A 22,443-nucleotide genomic window follows, 5' to 3' on the forward strand; every position below is an offset into this window, starting at 1 on the left:
GTTTTCATGCTTTCATAGTAAACTCTTAATAGAGAATGATATGTATTGGTAGCATTGTAAACCCTACTATATGCTTAATTGTATGTTTGCATGAATATGATTATGTGATTGTGATAAGATAAGCATGATCAAAAATATTGAATCCCAAATCTTGAAAAGAAACTTTAATATACATTATTAATGATGATGCCTTGGTATAGAAGAAGGCTTGATGAATTAAAGTAATGGGATTGAGGATGCCTTGGTATAGAGAAGACTTGATGATTTACAGAATGATATTAGTGGATCGGAGTGTCACATTCCGACACATAGATTTAGTGGATCGGAGTGTCACGTTCCGACACATAGATTTAGTGGATCGGAATGTCACGTTCCGACACATAGATTTAGTGGATCGGAGTGTCACGTTCCGACACATGTAGGGGATCGGAGTGTCACGTTCCGACACATGTAGGGGATCGGAGTGTCACGTTCCGACACATGTAGGGGATCGGAGTGTCACGTTCCGACACATAGATTTAGTGGATCGGAGTGTCACGTTCCGACACATGTAGGGGATCGGAGTGTCACGTTCCGACATATGTAGGGGATCGGAGTGTCACGTTCCGACACATGTAGGGGATCAGAGTGTCACGTTCTGACACATGTAGGGGATCGGAGTGTCACATTCCGACACATAGAATTAGGGGATCGGAGTGTCACGAACCGACACAAGAGGAGGAAAGATAATGAATCTTGAAAGATGTTAATATACTCAATCTAACGAACATGATTCCCAAATGAGTATGGTATTGGGGCTTGAGTCCTCATGTGTGAATTTGATGGTACTTATTGATGATTACAGTACTTCTTGTTGTTACATGTTGAGTTTTATAGTTGATTTATGATAATACTTGATATATACTGTTCCCTATTTTGAGTTGGCCGATGATATCTACTCAGTTGCCGTGTTTGTACTGACCCCTACTTTTATTGTTTTCTTCTTGTTTAATTGTGGAATGCAGCAAACGTGCCGTCATCTTCGACTCAATAGTAATTCAAGCCAGTCTTCGTCACACCGGATCTTCAGGGTGAGCTAACACTTCTAGCTTGGACTGGATCTCCTCCGTCACGTCTTGATGCCTTGAACCTTCGGCACGGACTAGCTTCTTATGTATTTTTAGCTTTTAGAATACTCTTAGTTTAGTCATTTGATCGTAGATGTTCTTGTGATGATGACTTTCAGGTTTTGGGAATAATAGATGTTGAATATTGATAGTTATTGAATTGATTTTATTAATGAGTTAAGTCTTCCGCATTATTTTCTACTGTTATTACATTGAAATGTTAAGGTTTAGATTGGTTGGTTCGCTCACATAGGAGGGTAAGTGTGGGTGCCAGTCGCAACCCGGTTTGGGTCGTGACAGTTTTGTGATAGTGTATTATATTTTTCTTATAAACTTTTGCTTATTTAGTAAGATTGTGTAAATAGTTGAGAAAACTTTGATCGTTTTTACAATTTATGAGATTTTTATATTTATGAGAAAAAAATGCAATTTAAAATTTCAGCACGTCCAAATAAAACTTTAAATTTATCTCGTACATGATTTCATATTATGATTTGACTCACATGGCAATAAAATAAAATAATAATTGAAATTTATTAATTAAAATAAATCATAGATATATATGTCGTTATAAATTATTTCAATAAGAATGAAATTAAAAATTTAAACTTAAATATACAGTACTTGCAGGTGCTAAATTTTAAAAGATATCAATTCTTTCCTGAACTAACTAATTAAGAAAACATTATCAAACATGAGGGAGTACTTAATATTCAAAGTAGTATTCCTTTCTGAAACATACTAAACAGTAAAATAAAACAAATAAATTTAACAAGATAGTTTATAGTTAATATACACAAGTATATCTGTAGGATGGTATAATCCAAATCAAGATAGTGTACTTGTATAATGATAATTTTGGAGTCTTATTCTCCAAGAAACTTCTGTATATATTGATATATATTCAAAGAAATCGACTAAATGTTTTTTATAGGTGAAGCCAATAATCTCTTTCATGATACACAATTTATGTAGCTTGAACCATTATAATTTTTGTTCTTCACACACTCTATAAGTAACAAAAAAAATGTATAAAAATATTTTTTTAAAAATTAAAATATTTACAAGACATAAGTACATATATCATTAATACAATACTAATTACTCTCCTTTTGTACATTTTTATTTATCATATTGTGCTTTTCGAAATTCAATTTGACTAATTTTTAAAGTTAAATTTATTACGTTAATTCGATATTTTTTTTGAAAAAAATTAGATATTCAAAAATTATACGACAGAACTATATATTGCAATTTTTTGCATATCAATATGATGAAAATATACATCGTAAAATGTTGGTCAAAGTTCTTATAGTTTAACTTAGAAAAAAAACTACGATAATTAATTGTGGACAGAGAGAGTATGTTTTATATGACATACCAAGTTCTGTCGCTTAATTTTTTATAGAAAATATGTTGTTAGAGGAATATATTTAGTTCAGAACTCACAAAAGATGCCTTGCAGGTTATGCAGCATAAGTTTATGGTGATAGAGGCATAAATTCAGTTTCAAAACAAAGTTATGTGATAACTCATAAGAGATAATAACTTATTGCTATAAACCTTATGCCGAACAAGAACAAAATTTCTCCTAAACTTATACCTTACAAAATTTCTCTCAACTTATTGATGAGAATATTTTGACTCGCAAATTTTATTTAATTTGGGGGTTGTGGGGTGGGGGTGGGGGGGGGGGGGTTGAAGACGACTAAAATGTGTGTACTTGGGCCGGTAACAACAACTTAAATTGGGAAAATTGTATATAATAGTACACTATTGATTCAAATCAAATGCTATAACCATAGTTTGATTTAATTTTACTCCCTAGCAAAATGTTGCTATTTCGACTCTCTCCCTGATGAATCTTGCTCTCCACTTTCGTTCTCGCTGGCCAGTCTCTCTTACTCTCTCACTTTTATACAAACACAAATGTATAAAATACGTTTGTATTTGTATAAAGCGAGAGAAAAATTATATATATATACTTATATTTTCGTTGCCCTCTCCCAGATCTCGCTTGTCACTCTCACTTTATACAAACACAAATGTATACACTGTGTTGTGTTTGTATAAAGTGAGAAAAAATTGTATATCGAAATATAAATACATATATTTTAACTTATACACTTATGATTATACAAATACCTAATTTTCTTTTGTCTTTTTCACTTTGTATAAACATATATTATACAATTGATTCTTTATATATGTATACGAAAACAGATTATACAATTATTTTTTTATATATATATATAGCGAAATAGATATAACAAACACAAAATTTATTATAGAGCACATTTATGCAAATTATATTTATTATATTATAACATATAAATATGAGATTACTATAATAACATATAAATATGAGATTTGTGTTTGCGTGAAAGTTGCTCCTCAAAATTTAACCAAAAATGCACTATTAGGCCCATTCTTGATTCTTTAGCCCTTTCTTCGTAGCAGCCCAAGCCCCAAAAATCAATTGCCTGCCGGCGGCCAGTCACCGTTTCCCCCACTCCACACCCTTCAACTTTTTGCAGAGGTAATAATTGGACTCTTCTTCACGAATTGGTTATTTTTATCTTACATGAACATTTGTCCATAAAGCAACGGGCTTTGATCATCTTCATGCTTAATGGTATATAGTTTTTGTAATGTTTGCGTGCACCTTTTAACTATGTGAAATTAGGGAGAAAACGGGTCCAGCTCTGATACCACGTGAAATTAGGTTTTAAACTAACTCATATCCCAAAACGCTAGCTCTAGGGTAGGACGATTGCCCATATCTCATTAATCACCATAACTTGTGTCTTGTGCATACTTTCAGCTGTATTAACACTTAGACAAATTGGATGAATTGCCCATTTGAACCTTAATATTCAAGGTTTTTGTACATTTTAGTGATTGATAGGCTATTGTGGTAGTATTCGAGAGAATGTTGTAGTGAAAAACCCTTTTATTTATATGTATTTGGCCATGTCAAATGGTCCCAAACTTAGGAATCAAAACAGCTGCTTTTGATAGAAGTAATTCTGTTTCAGTGAACCAAATACGATTCGAATATGTTATGAACAGAATAGGCATCTGAACAACTCTTCTCCATCGATCATTCGTAGTAATGTTGATAAAAAAAAACTGATGGCAACTATACTAAAACCAAACTCAGACATGATATTCAATATTTTACAAAATACATTTATAATGATAAAAGACATTACAAATTCTGTATTAGACTTACAAATTATATAGAATAGAAGATGCTCAATACATAAGAAAAAGCTTTATTGTGCATAGAGAGATTCTGTCCTACCAAAGGCAAGGATGGTCCTTGTGCATGAAGAATCAGAATCCCTGTCCTTTTTCGTACCACTCAATTTATTCTCTCAAATATTAAAAGAAATAAACGACCCTCTATGAAAAAAAACAGATTCTTTGACTATGATTTTAGCTCTTTTGGCTGCCCTTGATCATGTGGAGTCCATTACTACCATTTGTCTTTCTTGAAAAAACAAGGTGGACACCAGGATCATGGTGAGTGCAAGAAGCATTGTGGAGAATGGAGTTGTTGATACCTTGGACGTTGCTGTTCATGAATGCGGTCATAGGAAGGGACTTATTTTGCATTTTATCTCCCTTCCTTCCACTTTCGCTCCCTGATTTCTCTCCATCATCCTCACTACTCCAAGACTTTGGACTTCCTTTATTTTGAAGGCTCCGGGGGCTGTATGTCTTCCTTGAAGGGCTTAACTCCATAATGGCTCCCTTGTTTTCACCAGCTAGTGTTAGAACACTTGTTCCAAAGTCATCTGCAGCATTAGAATTAGACACCTTCTTCTTCTGATGAACCCCTTTTTCTTTTTTAACTAATTCTTGTTTCCCATTTTCCATTGTGTTTCCATTTCTAGCAGTCTGCTGGACATGATGATGATGATGACCGTTAGTATTAGCCCTCGTGGTTTCTTGGACAACAACAGTTTTCTGATCAACCTGTGAAGGAATCTTGGACTCGAGTTCAAGTTGAGATGGGGGAAGCTTTAGTGGGGATGGAGGGTGAGAAACTGCAGGCTTAGTTTGAGGAGAGTAAGTCTGGGATTTCACTAAATTAGGCTGGAAGACATTTTGAGATGGTGGGGGGGCTTTCGATGGTGATGATTGATTTATGAGAGTTTGGATAGAATCTGTCGATTTTGTTTTTGGAGATGGCCGAGATGAAGCATACGGAGTAGTAGTTGGAGCGCTCTCTGTTGTTACATTAGAAGCTAATGGCTTGACTGGAGATTGTGGCACTGACGTGGTGGTTCTAATGACAGGAGAGGCTCTAATGACAGGAGATTTAGGGACCTCAGTGGCAGCACTTCGTGGTTGTGCTGCTACTGGAGAACGTGGTGAAGGAGCCTTTGGTGGCGAAACAACAGATTGAGGAGGAGGAGCTACAGGTGATCTTGGTGGTGAAGTTACCTCAGCAGGTTGACGCCTCTGTGGTGAAATGGGGCTACCTGGGGCTGGCGCTTGTGGTTGCGGTGGTGCAGTAACTACTGCAACAGGAGTAGCAGCAGTAGGTACTGGAGGTTGAGGGGGCTGTGGAGCAGTAACTGCTGGTGAGGCAGGCCTAAATGGGGTGGTAGGTCGAAACATCGGTTGTGGGGATGGTGCTGGTGGAGCAGAAGCTGGAGGAGGTTGTGCAGCCGGACGAACCATGGAAGCAAAACGGAACAATGGACGAGGTGGTTGTTGGCTAGCCATTGATAGATAGTATAGTAAAAGTCTTGAAATATAATTATTACTACTTGTGGAAAAAAACTAAAACTCAGCCAAATTGTTCCACAATGAAATAACTCAAATATGTTAGTCTTATTTATAGTCCTCAGAGAAGTGGTGTAAGTCTTCCAATAGACATTTAAACAACAGAAGAAGATGAAAGGGAAAGAAAGGCATCAGATTCACAAGAGACATAAATTTTCATTTCACAAAAGTAATAAGCAAGCATCAGATGCAAAACATCACCAAGCAATTCTCATATATAAACAAAAAGCATAATAGCAAATTAGCTAGGGGGCCACCTTATAGTAAAAGTGAAATATGAGTGAAATTCACTGCATTTCAACTCCAGCTTCCATCAATTTGTTAGTTGTTTTTAGAGCTGTTTTCCAATAATAAAAGACACTGATTGGCATCTATGCCCTCCAAATACAAATTAAAGGTGATAATCGCAGCAACTACTATAGTTAAAAAAAACAAACAAAAATGATCACAACCATGAGTTATTGTCGTACAGTTGCAATTCTGGGAATAGTTTGAGCGGTACATGAATATTTTAAAGCACATAAACAGATCTTTCAACTTATTCTCTGTTTGAAAAAATCCAATACTTATTGGTATGCATTATTTTAAAAAGTGCTATTTGTGATTCGTTCCATTCATTACCATTCATATATAGAGGAAATGATGTATTAATATAATACTCATTGTTTTATTTTATATATACTAGAGTTAGATTTGGCACAAGGCTTAAAAGAGAAAAGAATATTTAGACACATAGAGCTTGTGCCCGGATAGAGTTTGAATAATAAGTACGAATCGATCATAGTTCAAATATTTCTTAATCTATTTTGTGTTCTGAATATTAGAATAAATATATGATGAAGTAAAACCATCTTTATCTCAAGATAACAGACCCATTCCCTCTAATATCAATAATATCAATTAGAACAAGTCACAAACTTATATTTTGGAAATTCAAAAATAAAGAAATTCCAGGATCGAACTAACAAAGGAAAATAGGTGTTAAATATATTATAACATTTTTGTGATCTATAAAAATTAAAAAAGAAAAAAGAGTGACACATCAAAGTGAAAAAGAGAAAGTGTACACTATAGGATGCTACAGATTATATGCAAAATAGGAGGTGATATCGACATTGCCTATCTGATATTCACCTTTTCCTGGTTTTATATTTATTCCATTTCTTGTTTATAATTAAAAAAAAAAAAAAAAAAAAAACTTAAAAGGCCAAGTATTTCTTATTATTATCTGACCCAATGCCCTATTTAAGAATTTTTTTTAAAAACAGAAGTAATACTGAATTTGCGGCTGCTAATGTATGAGGTACTATAAATAAAGAGAATAATAAAAGTTGAGAGTGTTAATTGACCAGGACAAGATTCTCTTAATGTTCGAAAAGTGAAAACAAATATAATCAAATTGGATGTCATGAATCATTTACAAGTGAGTTGACATCTTTACATTAACTAATGTAATCTGACCAAAAAATAAAATTCTTTTTTTTATTTTTTTGACATAAGTATTAAAAACACACTTAAATTATATTTTTTTTCCAGTTTTATACCCAAATTATTGAAAGTTTGAGTTTTATACCTAATTTATCACTTTTTAGTTTGAGAAACACACCTCTCTCTTTTATGACATTCTCTCTCTTTTATTTTAAAGAATTTCTACATCATACTTTACATGGACAAAATATTCAATCTTGACGATAAATAAATTAATTATTAGTATTAGTTAAAATTAAAAATTTAAAAACTATTATAAAAAATAATATTTTCTTCATAAAATAAAATGTAAAATATTTTTTTACCCCACACCATTTTTTAAAGTTTTTTATTTTGTTTAAATTTCTTTTATAAAAGTATTTCATTTTTACTTCATCTCCTCCCTCCTCATCAAATACGAATTTAGATATTATTTTATTTTCTTAAAAATATGATTCTACTCATCCCACTTAATCCTCCGCTTTCAATTTTTTTTCCAGTGTTTAGATATACATATCAAAAATATTTTTTACTTGCCGCCACAAGACTTTTTATATTATTTTAGTTGTTTATGTAATATTCGGTACGCTAGTAGAATTTTTTTTCTAAAAATATATGCACGTGCATATCTAACATAAAATAAGAAAAACATAAAAAAAATTAAAAATTAAGAGCGAAAAATTATATAGGATGGGGTAGATTTTTTTAAATAAAATAATATCAATTCTTATCGGGGGAGGGGGAGGATGAAATATGATATTTTTAAAAATATTTTATAAATGATTTTTTTAAAGAAAAGAATGGGCTGTTGCGGGGGAGGGGGTACGTGGAGGAGGTGGTGGAGTGAAATAAGAAAAATAATTTAATTTTTTATATGGGTAGTAATCTTTAATTTTTAATTAATATTAATTTTTCATTATTTAATTTTTTATCTAGATAAAATATTTTATATATATAAAATGTCATGTGTCAGTTTTTTCATATAAAAGAGAGAGTGCACTCATATTTTCAATAGTTTAGATATAAAACTAAAAAAAAGTGAATAATTTAGATATGTTTTTGACATTTATCTCTATTTTTTCATAAACAAATTTTGTCAATTGCTTAGCAATGAATGGTAGTCACTTGTCAGTTGTTTTTTTTCAACCTAAGGATACTACCAAAAAAATCATTATTTTCTTACTAAAATTTTCTGCAGAAAGTATAACTATTCCCACGTGTATTTTAATTGAATCAGTGAAAAAAAATAGCCATATCTTCGCACAAGAAAATTAGGAAGCTCTTTGGTATTTTGAAGAGCCAAGTTAAAGTAACTAGTTTGGAACATAGTTTATGTAGATGTTTCATCTTGTTGGAATACTTAAGTTAATTTCAAGAGCCAATTCACCTCTTTCTTGTGTCTAATCTTGTGTCAAGTTTATCATTTCAGCGCATTATATCGCGCACCAAATAATATAATGTAACTCAATTATATATCGCGAACCAAAACAACCAATTTTAATGAACCCCCATATTACATCTTTAAAAGTTGTATCAGTTGCAGAAACGTTGGAAGTTGGAATTAAGGAAAGCAATTTGTTAATTTACACTTGATATTATAACAATAACATAAGAAATGTATATGATGATGCTCTTCAAAATTATGCACCTTAACTGTTGTTGCATAATTTTAAACATCTGAATTTCAAAATGTTCTTCAGTTGATTCTGATATGGAATTAGTTGGATTTCCTGATCACTATGGTAATCAGAAAGGTTTGTTCCTTTTCAATTCAGGGCAGCGAAAAGATGCTTCTTGTATGTAGAAATCAGTAGGACATGGGAGATTTCCAACCACCAAATCTCTTAGTCTTCGGGTGCTTCTTGAACTCCATTTTCATCTCTGTGATCACCCATCAGTTGCTCCAAACGTCTGCAATCTTCCAACCATAGTGTACTTGTAGATGACAGAGGAAATCACAAACGCTATACTTGAATCGTGACACTTTGACTACTTCAAGCCTGTGGTATATAACTATTTCCCTTCCATAGTCTAGTTATTTTCCAGTACCAATCTCTTTAATTTTCCACCTTGACCTTGGACTGTGAGGCCTACCTTCTATTGAGGTGTGTTTTGCATGAACTTCCTTTAGATATTACACCAGGTGAGACATTTCAGGCAATAATGTGATCCCCGACATTCTTAAAGTTTAAAATTTCAAGTGTAGATACATATTTTAGGAATCTGCAATTAGCGAAAGAGAGTAGGCGAAGAAGTGACAAGTGCTGAGTTGAGGAGGGTAAGGACTCGAATCCAACACTTTTAGAGCTCTCATATATACCTTGGAAGAATTCATCTGGAACTCGCACTAAGTTCTTGCTCCAGTAATATTTTAGCCACATACTAAAAGTATTTTAAAGTCCCATGCATTTTGTGAACTATAAAAATTACTAGTAAAAGACGGGGATAAAATTGAAAAAGTCAAAGTACACACTATAAGGCTCGATAAAAACAACTTAAAAAGGCCAAGTATTTCTTATCATTTTATCCGATGCCCTATAGAAGAATTTTGAACACAAACAGAAGAGTTGTACTTGGCCAAGTTAAAAGACACAAGTAATATATAGCAAGGTTGCTTTGCAGATTGGGAATTTGAGCATTATTCTGCAAGAATACCACCATGGAAATTTTGATGGAGTGAAATCTCTTTATGTAGACGACCAGTGCGCTGACATTGCCCAATTGATAAAGTTGGGAAATGAATTACCAAATCAACCAGTGTTCCCTCAACTAGAGAAGCTGAACATTCACCACATGCAAAAAACCCAAGGCATCTGTGTCGAGGAGTTACTACCTGGATGTTTACAAAAAATCAGGACTCTGGAGGTCGGAGAGTGTCCTAATTTGAAAGATTCACTCCTTCCTCCTAATTTAATTCAAAGAATGCCAAATCTTGAAGAAATTAAGGTAACAGGAACCTCAATCAATGCTGTGTTTGGATTTTACGGCATCACATTCCAAGGTGGACAATTAAGGAAGCTGAAGAGAATGACACTGCAGAATCTTTCTCAACTAACAAGCCTATGAAAGGGTCCTAGTGAATTAGTTATGTTCCACAGCCACAGGCTAGAAGTTGTTAAAGTTTCACAATGTGAAAACCTCAGGTATATCTTCCCTTACGCCGTTTGTGATTACCTTTGTCATTTGGAAGAACTATGGCTAGAAGATTGCAGTGGTTTGGAGAAAGTGATAGGTGGTCACACAGATGAAAATGGAGTACCAGAAAAGCATAACTCTCCCAAGACTAACTACTTTTGAGGCTTCAAAGTCTACCACATCTCACTGATTTCTACACTCAAGAGGCATATTTAGGTTGCGCTGAATTGCAAAGACTGCATAAACAGGATTGCGAAAGATTGAGAACTAACCTCTCTGATTACACCATAGTGATCAGGAAATCCAAGAGAAGAGCAGCTGAATCATCTTATAGATTTTCATACTTTGAGTTAATATAAATTTTTTTTTTGGTATTTATAGACACCTTAAGTTAAAGCTCATCTTTTTCTCTTCCAACAGAGTTTAGGAATCTGAAATTTATTTTACAACTATAGATTAAATTTCTGCTGATGACAAGCACGAAAACCATTGTTACATCATTTCTTATATATACATTAGACTGAAAGATGTACTGATGCATCAAAATAAGATAGAGAAGTAATGCAATTAACACAATTGTAATTTGTTAGTGGCAGTTTACAGATAACAATCTTGATTCTTAGTTGCTCTCATCTGCTCTGCTGTATAAATAATGTTATTTTGTTTGTCACCTACATTTGTACATGCACACCTGAAATTATATCTAATTTTGATATGCATTTGGAAAGAAATATCCTATGTTCATGTTTGTGGAAATTGTGGATGTCATACCTCTTTCCTTTCTCGAGAATTCAGTATATTTGCATCATGTAAGCTGAGTGAAGATTCTTCTAACAAAATTTTATTTCTCAGTTCCCCGCCAATATATAATATTACATTCAGTTCTAATGTTCATTGTGTTGTAAATGTGAAGACTAAGGGAAACACTAATACTACCTCCTTTTACATTTGGAGATGGTGGAAGGTGTTGAGTTGAAACCTCAAAAGGTCTTATATATGTTGCTTAGACTAATTAAAAATGTCAATGGGTCGGGTATGTGTCGTATTCTAAAAAAAGTATTTTTTTAAGATCCGATATGAATATGATAAAATATTTGAAAAGTCTAAACAATTTAGTCGGAAATTGTATTTTAAGATGGATATAATAGTAAACATATATTGCTGGTCATTGGACAAGCTACTCTATATAGAGATCTCTTCTATATATAGGACTAATATTTTACTCCTTAAAATGAGAGTAAAAGATATTTTTACTACTCATCTCGATGGTATATTTCTAAGACAAAAAGGGCAAACGTGAATTATTTTTTTTGCTAACATGAAATTTTTACTCCTTAGCCCAAAGTGCTTAAATACCATGATGTCCCTAAAATAATTATTTTTTCTTTAAAAAAATTTTGAAAGTTGGGAAAAGGCAAATAGGGAAGGGATTACGTTATAAATAATCAAATTCTCACTAACAAGATGGGAATACAGTCTATTAACTAATAAGCTATATAGATTTTCCTAAATGTTTGTGTCTGCTCTAAATGGTATGACTTCCATTATGATACTTCTTTTGCATATATATATATATATATATATATATATATATATATAGATATTTTTTAATCAAAATTTAACATGTTGGACGTGTTTAGCACGGACTTTCCATTCTAGACGAGAAATAAATGAAAGTTTGACTATCCATTACCAAATTGTTGTTATCCTTCTCATCAATAAAGAACACTTAGAAGGTTTCAAATTCTATAAAACAGCAGACAGTTGAGAAATTAAATAAGGAAAGAGAAGCTTCCTTCCAATCAAAATTAGATATAACTAATATCAAATATCGTTGACTTTGAATAATAAAGATTCGAGAATACTATATATTTTTTCATGAAAGACCCTCATTTTTTTTAATTAATTCTTTTCTTTTTCACCTATAAGTGAAAAGACAACCAATAATAATCCTAATAATATTGGTAATTATTAAGGATGTCAAGCCCTTTATCTCTTCTTCTACAATGTCTTTCCTCCTTCTTAATATTCTGTCAAATCTTTTATGCATCTCAAGCTGATTTGGGAACAGCAAGCCAATATAGCCCACCATACACACGTAAGTTAATCTTCATTGTTTAATTATATGTTTCATTTTAATAATAGTAAGAGTTGTCATCTTATCATTCATGACTAGAAGAGCTAGTCGTAGATTCAAGCTGTGAAAAAATAGTAAGGCTATGCACAATAGATCCAATGTGACCGATCTAGTTTCTTGGATCCCGTGACTAGAAGAGCTAGTCATAGATTCAATTGCAACATAAGCTACATAATCAACTTATAGCAGAATCTTAGTGCATCGAGCTACAAGCTTATACATTTCATTCTGAATGTTATATATCTCGTTGTACTAAACGCAGCGAGTGCATGTTTTGGGAGTGATTCAACACAATTTCCATCAAGCAACTTCTTTGCAGCAGCTAGTGAAGGGATTTGGGATGATGGAGCTGCCTGTGGAAGACAATATTTGATAAGTTGCATTAGCTCTGTTTTGCCTAAAGCTTGTAAGCCAGGAGAAACTATACAGATCAAAATCATTGACCGCGCACAAAATTTAACTTCAACACCAACAAGACAAGGAACCACTATGGTCCTTTCTAATGCTGCTCTTGCTGCAATTGCTGATTCAAACGCCCCTTCTCTTAACATCGATTTTCGACAGTAAGTAATCCTTCATCCTTCCTTCATCCTGTTTCACGAGTTAATTTCTCAAATCATCATTTAAAATCTTTTTCAACTAAACTAAGTTTGATTACATGTGCTAAACGAAGTAAATTATTACTACTACTACTAAAATTATTGGAAAGAGATAAAGTAAACGACAACTTTAACGTGACTAGTGCACATGTGAGGAGTACTTTCTGCTTTTCGATTTGGTTGTCTAATTTTTAATTTAAACATAGAGAAGTGTTGAAAACACCTCTAAATTAGACGTGAATTATTAGTTTCATTCATGAACTACTAACTATACTTAAACCTAGTCTCGTTCTTGCGACATGAATGAAACACACCCCTAGATTCTCGTCAACTTTAGAGATGTTTCTAACACTTTCCTCGTCTTTTTATTAAGAGTCTCATGTTTCTAATAAAGTTTGAGACCATTTGATACGTCATGTAATGATAAAGGCGTATCTAAGTTTAGTTAATCAAGTAAAAGAACTTCTTTTTTAAGGCGATTAATAATTCAGAGATGAAAGCTAATCATTTAATTATATCAAGTTCATAAATAATTTTTAATACTTCTATCTTGAAAAATAAAATATATAAAATGTATGTTAATTTTATGATCTTAAATGAAAGTAAATAATCAAATCAAAACACAACAAAAACTTTAAATGAAAGTAAACAAACAAATTGAAACACTACAAAAACTTTGATTAAATTTAAGTAGCGCGAAGAAATCTCAACCTATGTTGTTCGATGATTAATACTTTAATTATATCGCGATCGAGTGTTACATCAAATCATTCAAATTACTAATAGCTATAAATTGAAGTGATTGATACATGGAACCTACACCTATAGCAATTACAGTGGCACTACTGCTACCCCTCAATTTTGATTTCAAGTTGTACATAATATTGACCCTGTCAAGTCCACAACTAATAAAGGGTCCCAACTATGAAAAAGATGGAAATGTGTTTGAAAGGGTATTTAAGGAATACAAATCCTATATAAATAATCCTTTTAAGAAAATTTTGCATTTCAAATTTTGAACAACATTTCATAAATTAAAATGTTCTAATTTAAACATTTGACTACGAACTCTTTGTTACTGCAGGGTCTAGAAGAAAAAGAAAAAAAAAGAAGCTAGTATTATCGATGTTGACGCACCGTTTTTGGATGATATTTGGTTGAAGTTGAAAAGGAGCATCTGGAAGGGGAAAAAAATATTCTACTTAGACGTTAATTTTATTTCGAAATTTTGTAAGTAAATCACCATTTCACTTGAAATAGCCCTTAATTTTTTTAAAAATTAGAATTGAGAAGCAAAATACGAAAAACGATCATTTGATTTGTAAGTATTATATTTCATTATTTGCAAATAATTAGTGGATATGTACCAAAGGCAACAATATGTTGAGCTTGGACTTTTTACGTACCTGGGTTATCATTTAATGAATCGATTGTATATTAATTAGCATCCATTATATTTGAAACAAATTTGTATATGTTCACTTTAGCATGTCTAGAAAAGGACAAAAAAAAATAATGTTTAATTCTTAGGATTAACTATTATTCCAAAACAATGTTCAAAGTCTCTAAAAGATTACTATTCCCTTTTATCTCTATTTACTTGTTCACTTTTTCTTTTAAAATATTTCGTAATTACTTATTAATTTTGACAAATTAAGATAGAATAAAAAAATTCGTATTATACCCGTGATTAATTACTCTAAAAAAGATAAAACTTTTGAAAAAAATAATTTTTTAATTCATCAACTTCATAGTTACATAAGATTAAAATGATAAACTGACCATGTTAATAATTATACCCTTAATGGATATGGTAATTTAAAAGTGGACAAAAAATTAAAAATATAAGAAGTATTTAGTAACTAGTATGAGTATCATAGTATAAGGAGTTTGCTAAATCCATTAAAAAAATAAATGTGAATGGGAGAATAATTCTTATACTAAATGCTTGGTGTATTCATCTTAAGGGACCATTTGATACATGAACTACATAATTATCTTAATATTAACAGTCTTAGAGTTATTCCTAGATTAAATTTATATAACGTAACTGATGGAATAAAATAATTTCAAGTTGAATGTGATAAAATGAAATATTTTAGAAATAAATTTAATTAATGAAGTCATTTATACTGTCAACAAATACATATAAATTTTATCACATAATTAATTTTAAAATATCTCATTTTATTCTGCGGGTAAGAATGTTAGTCAATGACTCAATATGTTGGAAGTTGGAAAAGTTGATCCAATTAATTTAATGAAGTCAATTTTGAAATAATTTTGACTATCGAATATCATTTTATGAAGTTAAGAAACTATATCATATATTATTATAAGTGGGAATCTCCAAAGTATAAAGTTGAATTACTATTTTGTCCTTTTAGTAAATTAATATTTAATTAATTATTTAATTAAATACTAATATTTTAATTACATTATGATAGAATTTAAGTCATTAAGCCCTTTAATAATGCGAATTATTATTTTCTTGATAAATGAGCACATTGATATTGCTTTTAATTATAATTCTCATAATGAAATAATTTGAAAAATTAGAATTGATAAAACAATGTGTATATCATTATCATCATCATATATTATTATAAAAGGGAACCAAAAAAGTTAAAGTTGAATAACGATTTTACCCTTATTATAAATTAAAATGTTATAAAAATATTTAATTATTTAATTTAAATATTAATTTATATTATTTTAATAGAAATGTTAATGACTTTTGCACTTCTTTAGATTAATTCTTAATTAAAATATCTAATTTAATTTATCTTCTTTAAATATTTACCCTTTAAATAGATTCATGTATATGGTTTATCTTCTAGATTAATTTATGTTCTTAATTAATATTTATCTTTAATTTTTGTAACACTTGACCTTTCAACTTTGTTAGTGAATCTTCATATTTCAAAGCTATATTTTTTCCTATAAATACAATCTTTTAATATTATTTTTATAGAAAGATTTACATGTGATACAATTTTTGTGTGTGGAAGACTAGAGAAGCTTTAATCAAGTGAAGAAAATTTTAAGGCAAGAGGATTTGTGTCAAGATTACAAGGCATAATGTGATTATAGGAATGAATGTTAATTACCAAAATATCGAAGCTTGATGTATTTATTTATTTTTACTTATTTGTCGAGATCAGAACTATGGTAAGACCACTCCATTTATGTAGTTGAATATCACTTCCATTAACTTGTCTTTCAAATATTTTAATTTTTCATGGTCAAAAGTTGAATGTTTATTACTATAACTTTGTTTCAATTTGCATTATCAAGAAAAAACAAAAAAAAAGACTGTCTTAGCATTTTTCTATTTTTCGTTGATTGCGTTATGCTAAACTTACTCCTATATATGATACTTTTTCTTTGTATTTGTAATTTTGTTTTAAGAATATATTTGATTAAAGGGTGTATTTTTTGCTATAGAAAATGAGACAAATACAATAATAAAAATAGTGTATAAGACATGCAGAACAATTAATGCTTACAAGATATTCTAATTTCAAATATTACTAATTATATTTTTGCATTTTAAATTTTAAATATTTGTAAAGAATCATTCTTACATGTGCTTGTGGATAAAATCTATAGTTTTTCGACAATTTTCATTAAAATTATCATGAGATCCAAATTCCAAAGTCGAAAAAATGATACACCAAAATGCTTAAGAAGTTAGAAGATCTTTTATCCTTTGACGAAATATTGCTCCTATTATTTTTTTAACAAAAAAATGTAAATATATTTCAACAAATTTTTAATTGTAAGAATACTAATATTGTCATTTTGACTCTCCATTAAATTAAAATCTGATTTATTTAATTAAATATTAATATTTTATTTGTATAATTACATAATTTAAATACCAATCATTGCACTTTAAATCTTAGTTATTTTCTTCTAATAAGCTTTTTATTTATAAATTTTAATTGCTTAATTTCATTCTACTTAATGAGAAGGAGAATTTCATCTTTTACGAATTAATGTCAAACATTTTATCTTCTTGATATGTATAAATATTAATTTAATTTCAACATTTTTATGAGACAAAAAAGACATTTTAAGAAAGTTAATCATAAGATAGTGTGTCTCCATTTTTGTTTTTGCTACTTTATTTTATCTTTTAAAACAAATATATAATTTCAATATCAAAATTATAATAAAGGGAGGACTAAATGTAAAAAAAATTCTTCAAGTTAATTATACATTACAAACATTTTTTTAAAAGTTAAATTGTTTATCATTTTATTCATCGTTATGAAGTGAACATGCAACACACGTGTCCATATACTAGTTAAACTATAAAGGTAAACGTGCATCGATAGAAAACAATGCAAGTTGTTGCCTACACCTAATAATAGTATTCGCTCAATTTATTTGAAAAAAATATTAGATTGTTGTGTTTTATTTGAAAACATTTGCTGATTAGGTGAATGATGGTTTTACAAAAAAAAAAAAAAAGAGCAAATTTTATTTGACTTCCTAAACTAATATAGCAGCCTTAACGATACACCAATTTGTGCAATAGTTTGAAGAGTCACTTTTTGAAGAATATAGTATAAATAAGAACAATAAGATTAACCGCCTTCGATTTGGCCGATTCCATTAGTTTAAAAATTTAAGATTGAATATTTAAACATTTCTAAATTTGGTGCGGCTTATTCAAACTTCTTTTAAATTATATTTCCTACATTCACTTGTTATAGTTTTTTTTTTAGAGTGGATATAGGAGAAGAATTAATTTGGGGGTTAGGGATTTGGTTTATGGCTGATTGAGAGAAATGAAGTGAGGGTAAAATTTAAATGGAATTTACATAAATATACTATAAATTAAAAATGTTTATCATTTATATTAATAATATTTTTTTCACTTGATCATTTTTTATGCATTTATAATGTACACTTTCAATTCATATTATAAAAAATAATTTATTGTTCACATATAATATAAAGTATTGATTGATTTATTAAAAGGAACCTATCCAAGTATTTTTTCCAAATTTGAATTGGGTTGGATATACACACTGTGTTAGTTATGAGAGGGTTGACTTCTTATAAGGGCAATTTGGTCATTTTTGTGATATTTCCGTTTTATTTATTTATTTATTATTCTTTTATATATTTGAAAATTATAGGAACAAAATATCCATCACGACTTTATATTTAAAAACACATCAGAAATATGGTTGACTCTTGGAATAGAAAATAATACATATTATCTTAAGTGAAAATAATATTAAAATATATTATAAATCTCAATATTAACAACTTCTTCGAATATTTTTTAAAAATTAATCGATTCTTGAAATTTCACTTATACCATATAAATTAAAATAATATATAGTGTAAATATCACATACAAATTACTATCATAAATTACAATAGATAACAATTTAAAATATTAAATGATCCTAACAAAATTTAAATGCACTTGTCCAAAATTCATCTATGTCACAATAAGCCGAGACATAGAGTAACATGCATTTAGCTTATAAAAAAGTGGGATAGAGAAGGTGATGTGGATCATTTAAATGAATGAGACGCGTATTCTTTTTTAAAAAAAATAAAAATATGTATATTTTTTGTATTAATTTTTACATTAATATATACATTCATCAAACTAGTGTGTTGACTTTCTAAAAGTTCTGTTGTATCTATACAACAAAACAAGATGTTAATTCAAGATCTTTTTTATCCCATTTTTGCTCGTTAATTTGATTATGAAATGCTTACTGCGAAATGGGTAGTTGGAGACGCTTCATTACTGTCTAGAAAAGGGGACACCTCATGGGATATAAGAAAAGTAAATATAAGTACTTTGTGTGTATATATTGATATGATGAAAGAGCTTGTTAATGAAACAAGCCCTTTTTCGCTAGGTCCTAAAGCTTTCCAAATGAGTTTAAGTATTTTGTAATTTGGTAATGTATATGAATTAAACAACAATAACATACCTAGTGAAATTCAACATGTGAGGTCTAGAAAAGTAGATTGTATGCAGAGCTTATCTCTACCTCGTGAAGGTAGAAATGTTGTTTTCAAAGCAGATGTGATAAGAAAAGTTGATAATGAAAGAAACACGACGAGGTAGTAACAACAAAAAAATACAGTAAACAACAAAGTATGATAGAAATCAAAACACTACAGCAATAGGACTAATACTATGACAAACAACACCTACCTACGAACTAAGTTAAAAGTGTCTTGTTCTTTTTCCTGAACTTAGCCTATGAAATACACACAATTCAATTTTGTATTCTACCTATAGTGTAGAGTTACATATTATATTAGTGTACATAAGTTAAATCCATGGTATACCAAATAAAGTGTTGCTTCTTTCAAATTTCTGAAGCATTTGTACTTAATAAATCTTCTCGTCGGTCGAATTCCCCCTCCTTGTAACCTTTTAGCATTATCTATGAAGTATACTACGATGGTCACCTTTTATTGAGTTTTGTCATTCCTTTCCTAGTGTATTGGATATCAGAAATATGTGGATATATAATGTCGTCTTCTTCCACTAACAGTTGTTTGATATTTGATTACATGAAGTAACAAAAGTAAAGGTTCAAAGGGAACTTACTCTGGATTGTTTGTACACTAAAGTCTCAAGATCCGATGAACTCTGTAGAAAACTGCAAATTCCAGGGAAATCCGATTGCCTCAAGGTTGTGCCAAGATGTAAGAATTTTTTTCAGCTTGATGGGGAAGGCTGCCACCCTTCCAATTCCAGTATGGACAGGTACTTATAAACCACATAGATAAACCAGAATATGTCAAGACAAGGAAATAATGCATACTTAATAATGACGTGTAAAATTTTATTTAGTGTTCAAGGATGGTTTGGAGATACAAAAATGGACTTTTAAACAAACCATTACATGACCCTAGAATTTTATGATCAATGTATAAATGAATCTAAGTTTTTACAAAATATTTATTGTCAATTTCGTCCAACAGGTCTTGTTTCAATCACCTGCCACTTTGCAACCAGATTGGAACACATATGTAATTATTCAGTACTTATCAAATTGGTTATCACAATATCCTAAACACTGTCACTACTAAATTGGAAAAAAATGAATTTTGGATAGTGAACTGAAGAGTATGAATAAACCTAGATGCACCAGGGACCTAATTCAAGCTTCTTGACATGGGCAATGCTGTCAAAAAGTTCCTAGATGCACCAGGGACGTAATGCTGTGAAAAAATTACGTTAAAAATTATTATAAATTATGATAATTACCAAATTGATATATATAACACCTACGTATTTAGATTAAATTCAATAGTATGTAACTTGATAACGTTAAATACACACATAACATAAATCGAATAATATGTAACTTGATTAGTACGTGTTATGATACAACAATTACCACACCGGACATTGCTCGCATAGTCTCAAATAAATGAGGAGGAAGCAAAATTATTTACAAATTTTTTGATTGTGTGTGGGAGGACCTCAATTTCACCTATTTTTCTAAGATCACACAACAAATATTTTACTTTTTTAATTACATTTTATACTACCTATTTTTGACAAAGTATTCGGATAGTCATACTAAATTGAGTCTATCTGAATCTTTAGATATTTGTCGTTAAATTTAATTAACATAATATCCTTTGATGACTCCTCCTCTAGTGAGAGACTCATAATTTGGATTGTACTCATGGGCAATCCACTTTTCCTCCTTGGGACTATAGCGATACGTGAAGTTCTCATCAAATCTCCATTCACAAGGCCTCGAGTGACTAGCACACTCGTAGTTGGATTTAAACGCAACGAATGTCCCCATATTTGTGGAGCAATTGAACATTGTTGAAGTGGAGAAGAACTTTCTGATTTTGACTGTAATGTTGAAACTGCTCAAGGTATTTAGGTGCTTAACATCACCATCTTCATCGAAGGAGAAACAACGAACACTAAGATAATTTGTATGATTGTTGGTTATGACAACAATTTTCTCGTCTGGTAATCGTGCTACAACATTTGAGATATTTATATTGATCACGATCATGAACATGAACAATATTGTTGTTGAGGTGATAGTTGTTGTAATTTTAATTTCTTCCATGGTGTATCTTACTTCTCTCTCTTTTTTCCTCCGACAATCCTTTTTAAACATGAAAAAAGTAAAAAAAAATAATTAGGAGAAATTATTTTTAAAAAAAATCAACACTTTTTGCAGGTATATAACACATAACACTATTCATTACCAGATATTACTATAATTTGAGTTAAATCCTTTAATTAACATATGATTATTCATTATATTTAGTTTTAAATTAACAATAAAAACATAATTATTTTCGTCCCTTTTTTGTATAAAATATGTTAGTAAATTTAGATTTTAGAACTATATTACCGTTAAATTTAATGTAACAACCACAATTTTAATATAATACTGGAAAACGATAATTATACACATACTTACAAATGTTTATCCAATAAAAATGTAGAAATCTTTGTCGAAAGAATTTAAATAAAATAGAGAAAATGTACCTTGTATTTTTCTTATTAAGGGGTTTGGAAAAGATTTTCAAACTTAACTAAGAATTCTTCCTCTCTCCTTGTGTTGTTGAATGATTGAACTTTTCCATGATGAGTATGTATATATAAATTAAAAGGCAAACAAGAGGGATAGAGTTTTTGTAGGAGGTTTTAATTTTTTTATATTATTTAAAAGTTTTTTACTATTTTTGATTATTTAACCTTCTAAATAATAAAAATAACATATCTCAATTTAGATACACAAATTTGTGATTCCTCTTATTTGTAGCAACACCAAATATAATTTTATCATAATCCTAGAGATTTAAAAGGATATTCCAATCTTTTTTATGTGGTGCTGATGAATTTTTTGATTTGATAATGCGGTAAATTTTATGATTAAATTATTCTTAGCTTAGATTCTATATATATATATATATATATATATATATATCCATGATATCGTTAAGATCAATTGATGAAACTTGGATAAAAAATGTTCTTGCATCCATCATTAGCTTGGATCATTCTTATCCTTTCAATGAATCCCTTAATGATGTACGAAGAATTGTCCTATAGAGTAATGAGAGTCGTCCCCAAAAATGTCCTATCTATAAGTTTCTTAATCGATCCAGATCCCTTTGAATGATAAAGTTATTTGTGTCTCGTAAAAGCAAAAATTCTATC

At 30.2% G+C, this 22,443-nt stretch overlaps 2 protein-coding genes and 2 long non-coding RNA genes across 4 annotated transcripts; 2 read left to right on the forward strand and 2 right to left on the reverse strand.

Moving 5' to 3' along the window:
* The first annotated feature begins 3,474 nt into the window (after window positions 1-3,474).
* LOC112941974 (uncharacterized) lies at window positions 3,475-11,820 on the forward strand. The gene is made up of 2 exons (XR_003247655.2): window positions 3,475-3,645; window positions 9,149-11,820. It is a non-coding gene; the product is annotated as an uncharacterized lncRNA (long non-coding RNA).
* Window positions 4,255-7,094, reverse strand: LOC101244100 (vegetative cell wall protein gp1). The gene has a single exon (XM_004245164.5). It carries the CDS (start codon window positions 5,844-5,846, stop codon window positions 4,548-4,550), a length of 1,299 nt encoding a protein of 432 aa, XP_004245212.1. The 5' UTR covers window positions 5,847-7,094; the 3' UTR covers window positions 4,255-4,547.
* Window positions 11,821-12,205: 385 nt separating the features above from the next.
* Window positions 12,206-14,685, forward strand: LOC101244398 (EG45-like domain containing protein). Its single transcript, XM_004245165.5, has 3 exons — window positions 12,206-12,606; window positions 12,908-13,208; window positions 14,329-14,685. The coding sequence occupies exons 1-3, from the start codon at window positions 12,486-12,488 to the stop codon at window positions 14,333-14,335; spliced, it is 429 nt and encodes a 142-aa protein (XP_004245213.1). The 5' UTR covers window positions 12,206-12,485; the 3' UTR covers window positions 14,336-14,685.
* A 5,904-nt stretch (window positions 14,686-20,589) lies between these two features.
* Window positions 20,590-21,900, reverse strand: LOC138337734 (uncharacterized). The gene is made up of 2 exons (XR_011211124.1): window positions 21,769-21,900; window positions 20,590-21,379 (listed from the first exon to the last, which is right to left on the reverse strand). It is a non-coding gene; the product is annotated as an uncharacterized lncRNA (long non-coding RNA).
* Between the last annotated feature and the right edge of the window lie 543 nt (window positions 21,901-22,443).

Source organism: Solanum lycopersicum, chromosome 8, assembly GCF_036512215.1.
Source record: "Solanum lycopersicum chromosome 8, SLM_r2.1".
Classification (NCBI taxonomy): Eukaryota; Viridiplantae; Streptophyta; class Magnoliopsida; order Solanales; family Solanaceae; genus Solanum; species Solanum lycopersicum.

What these genes read in the sequence shown, in the direction of transcription:
- LOC101244100 (XM_004245164.5), bottom strand. Translation starts at nt 5,846, where the DNA reads ATGGCTAGCCAACAACCACCTCGTCCATTGTTCCGTTTTGCTTCCATG.
- LOC101244398 (XM_004245165.5), top strand. Translation starts at nt 12,486, where the DNA reads ATGTCAAGCCCTTTATCTCTTCTTCTACAATGTCTTTCCTCCTTCTTA. An exon ending in ATATAGCCCACCATACACAC is followed by an intron (nt 12,607 to 12,907) that starts GTAAGTTAATCT and finishes TACTAAACGCAG; the next exon opens with CGAGTGCATGTTTTGGGAGT.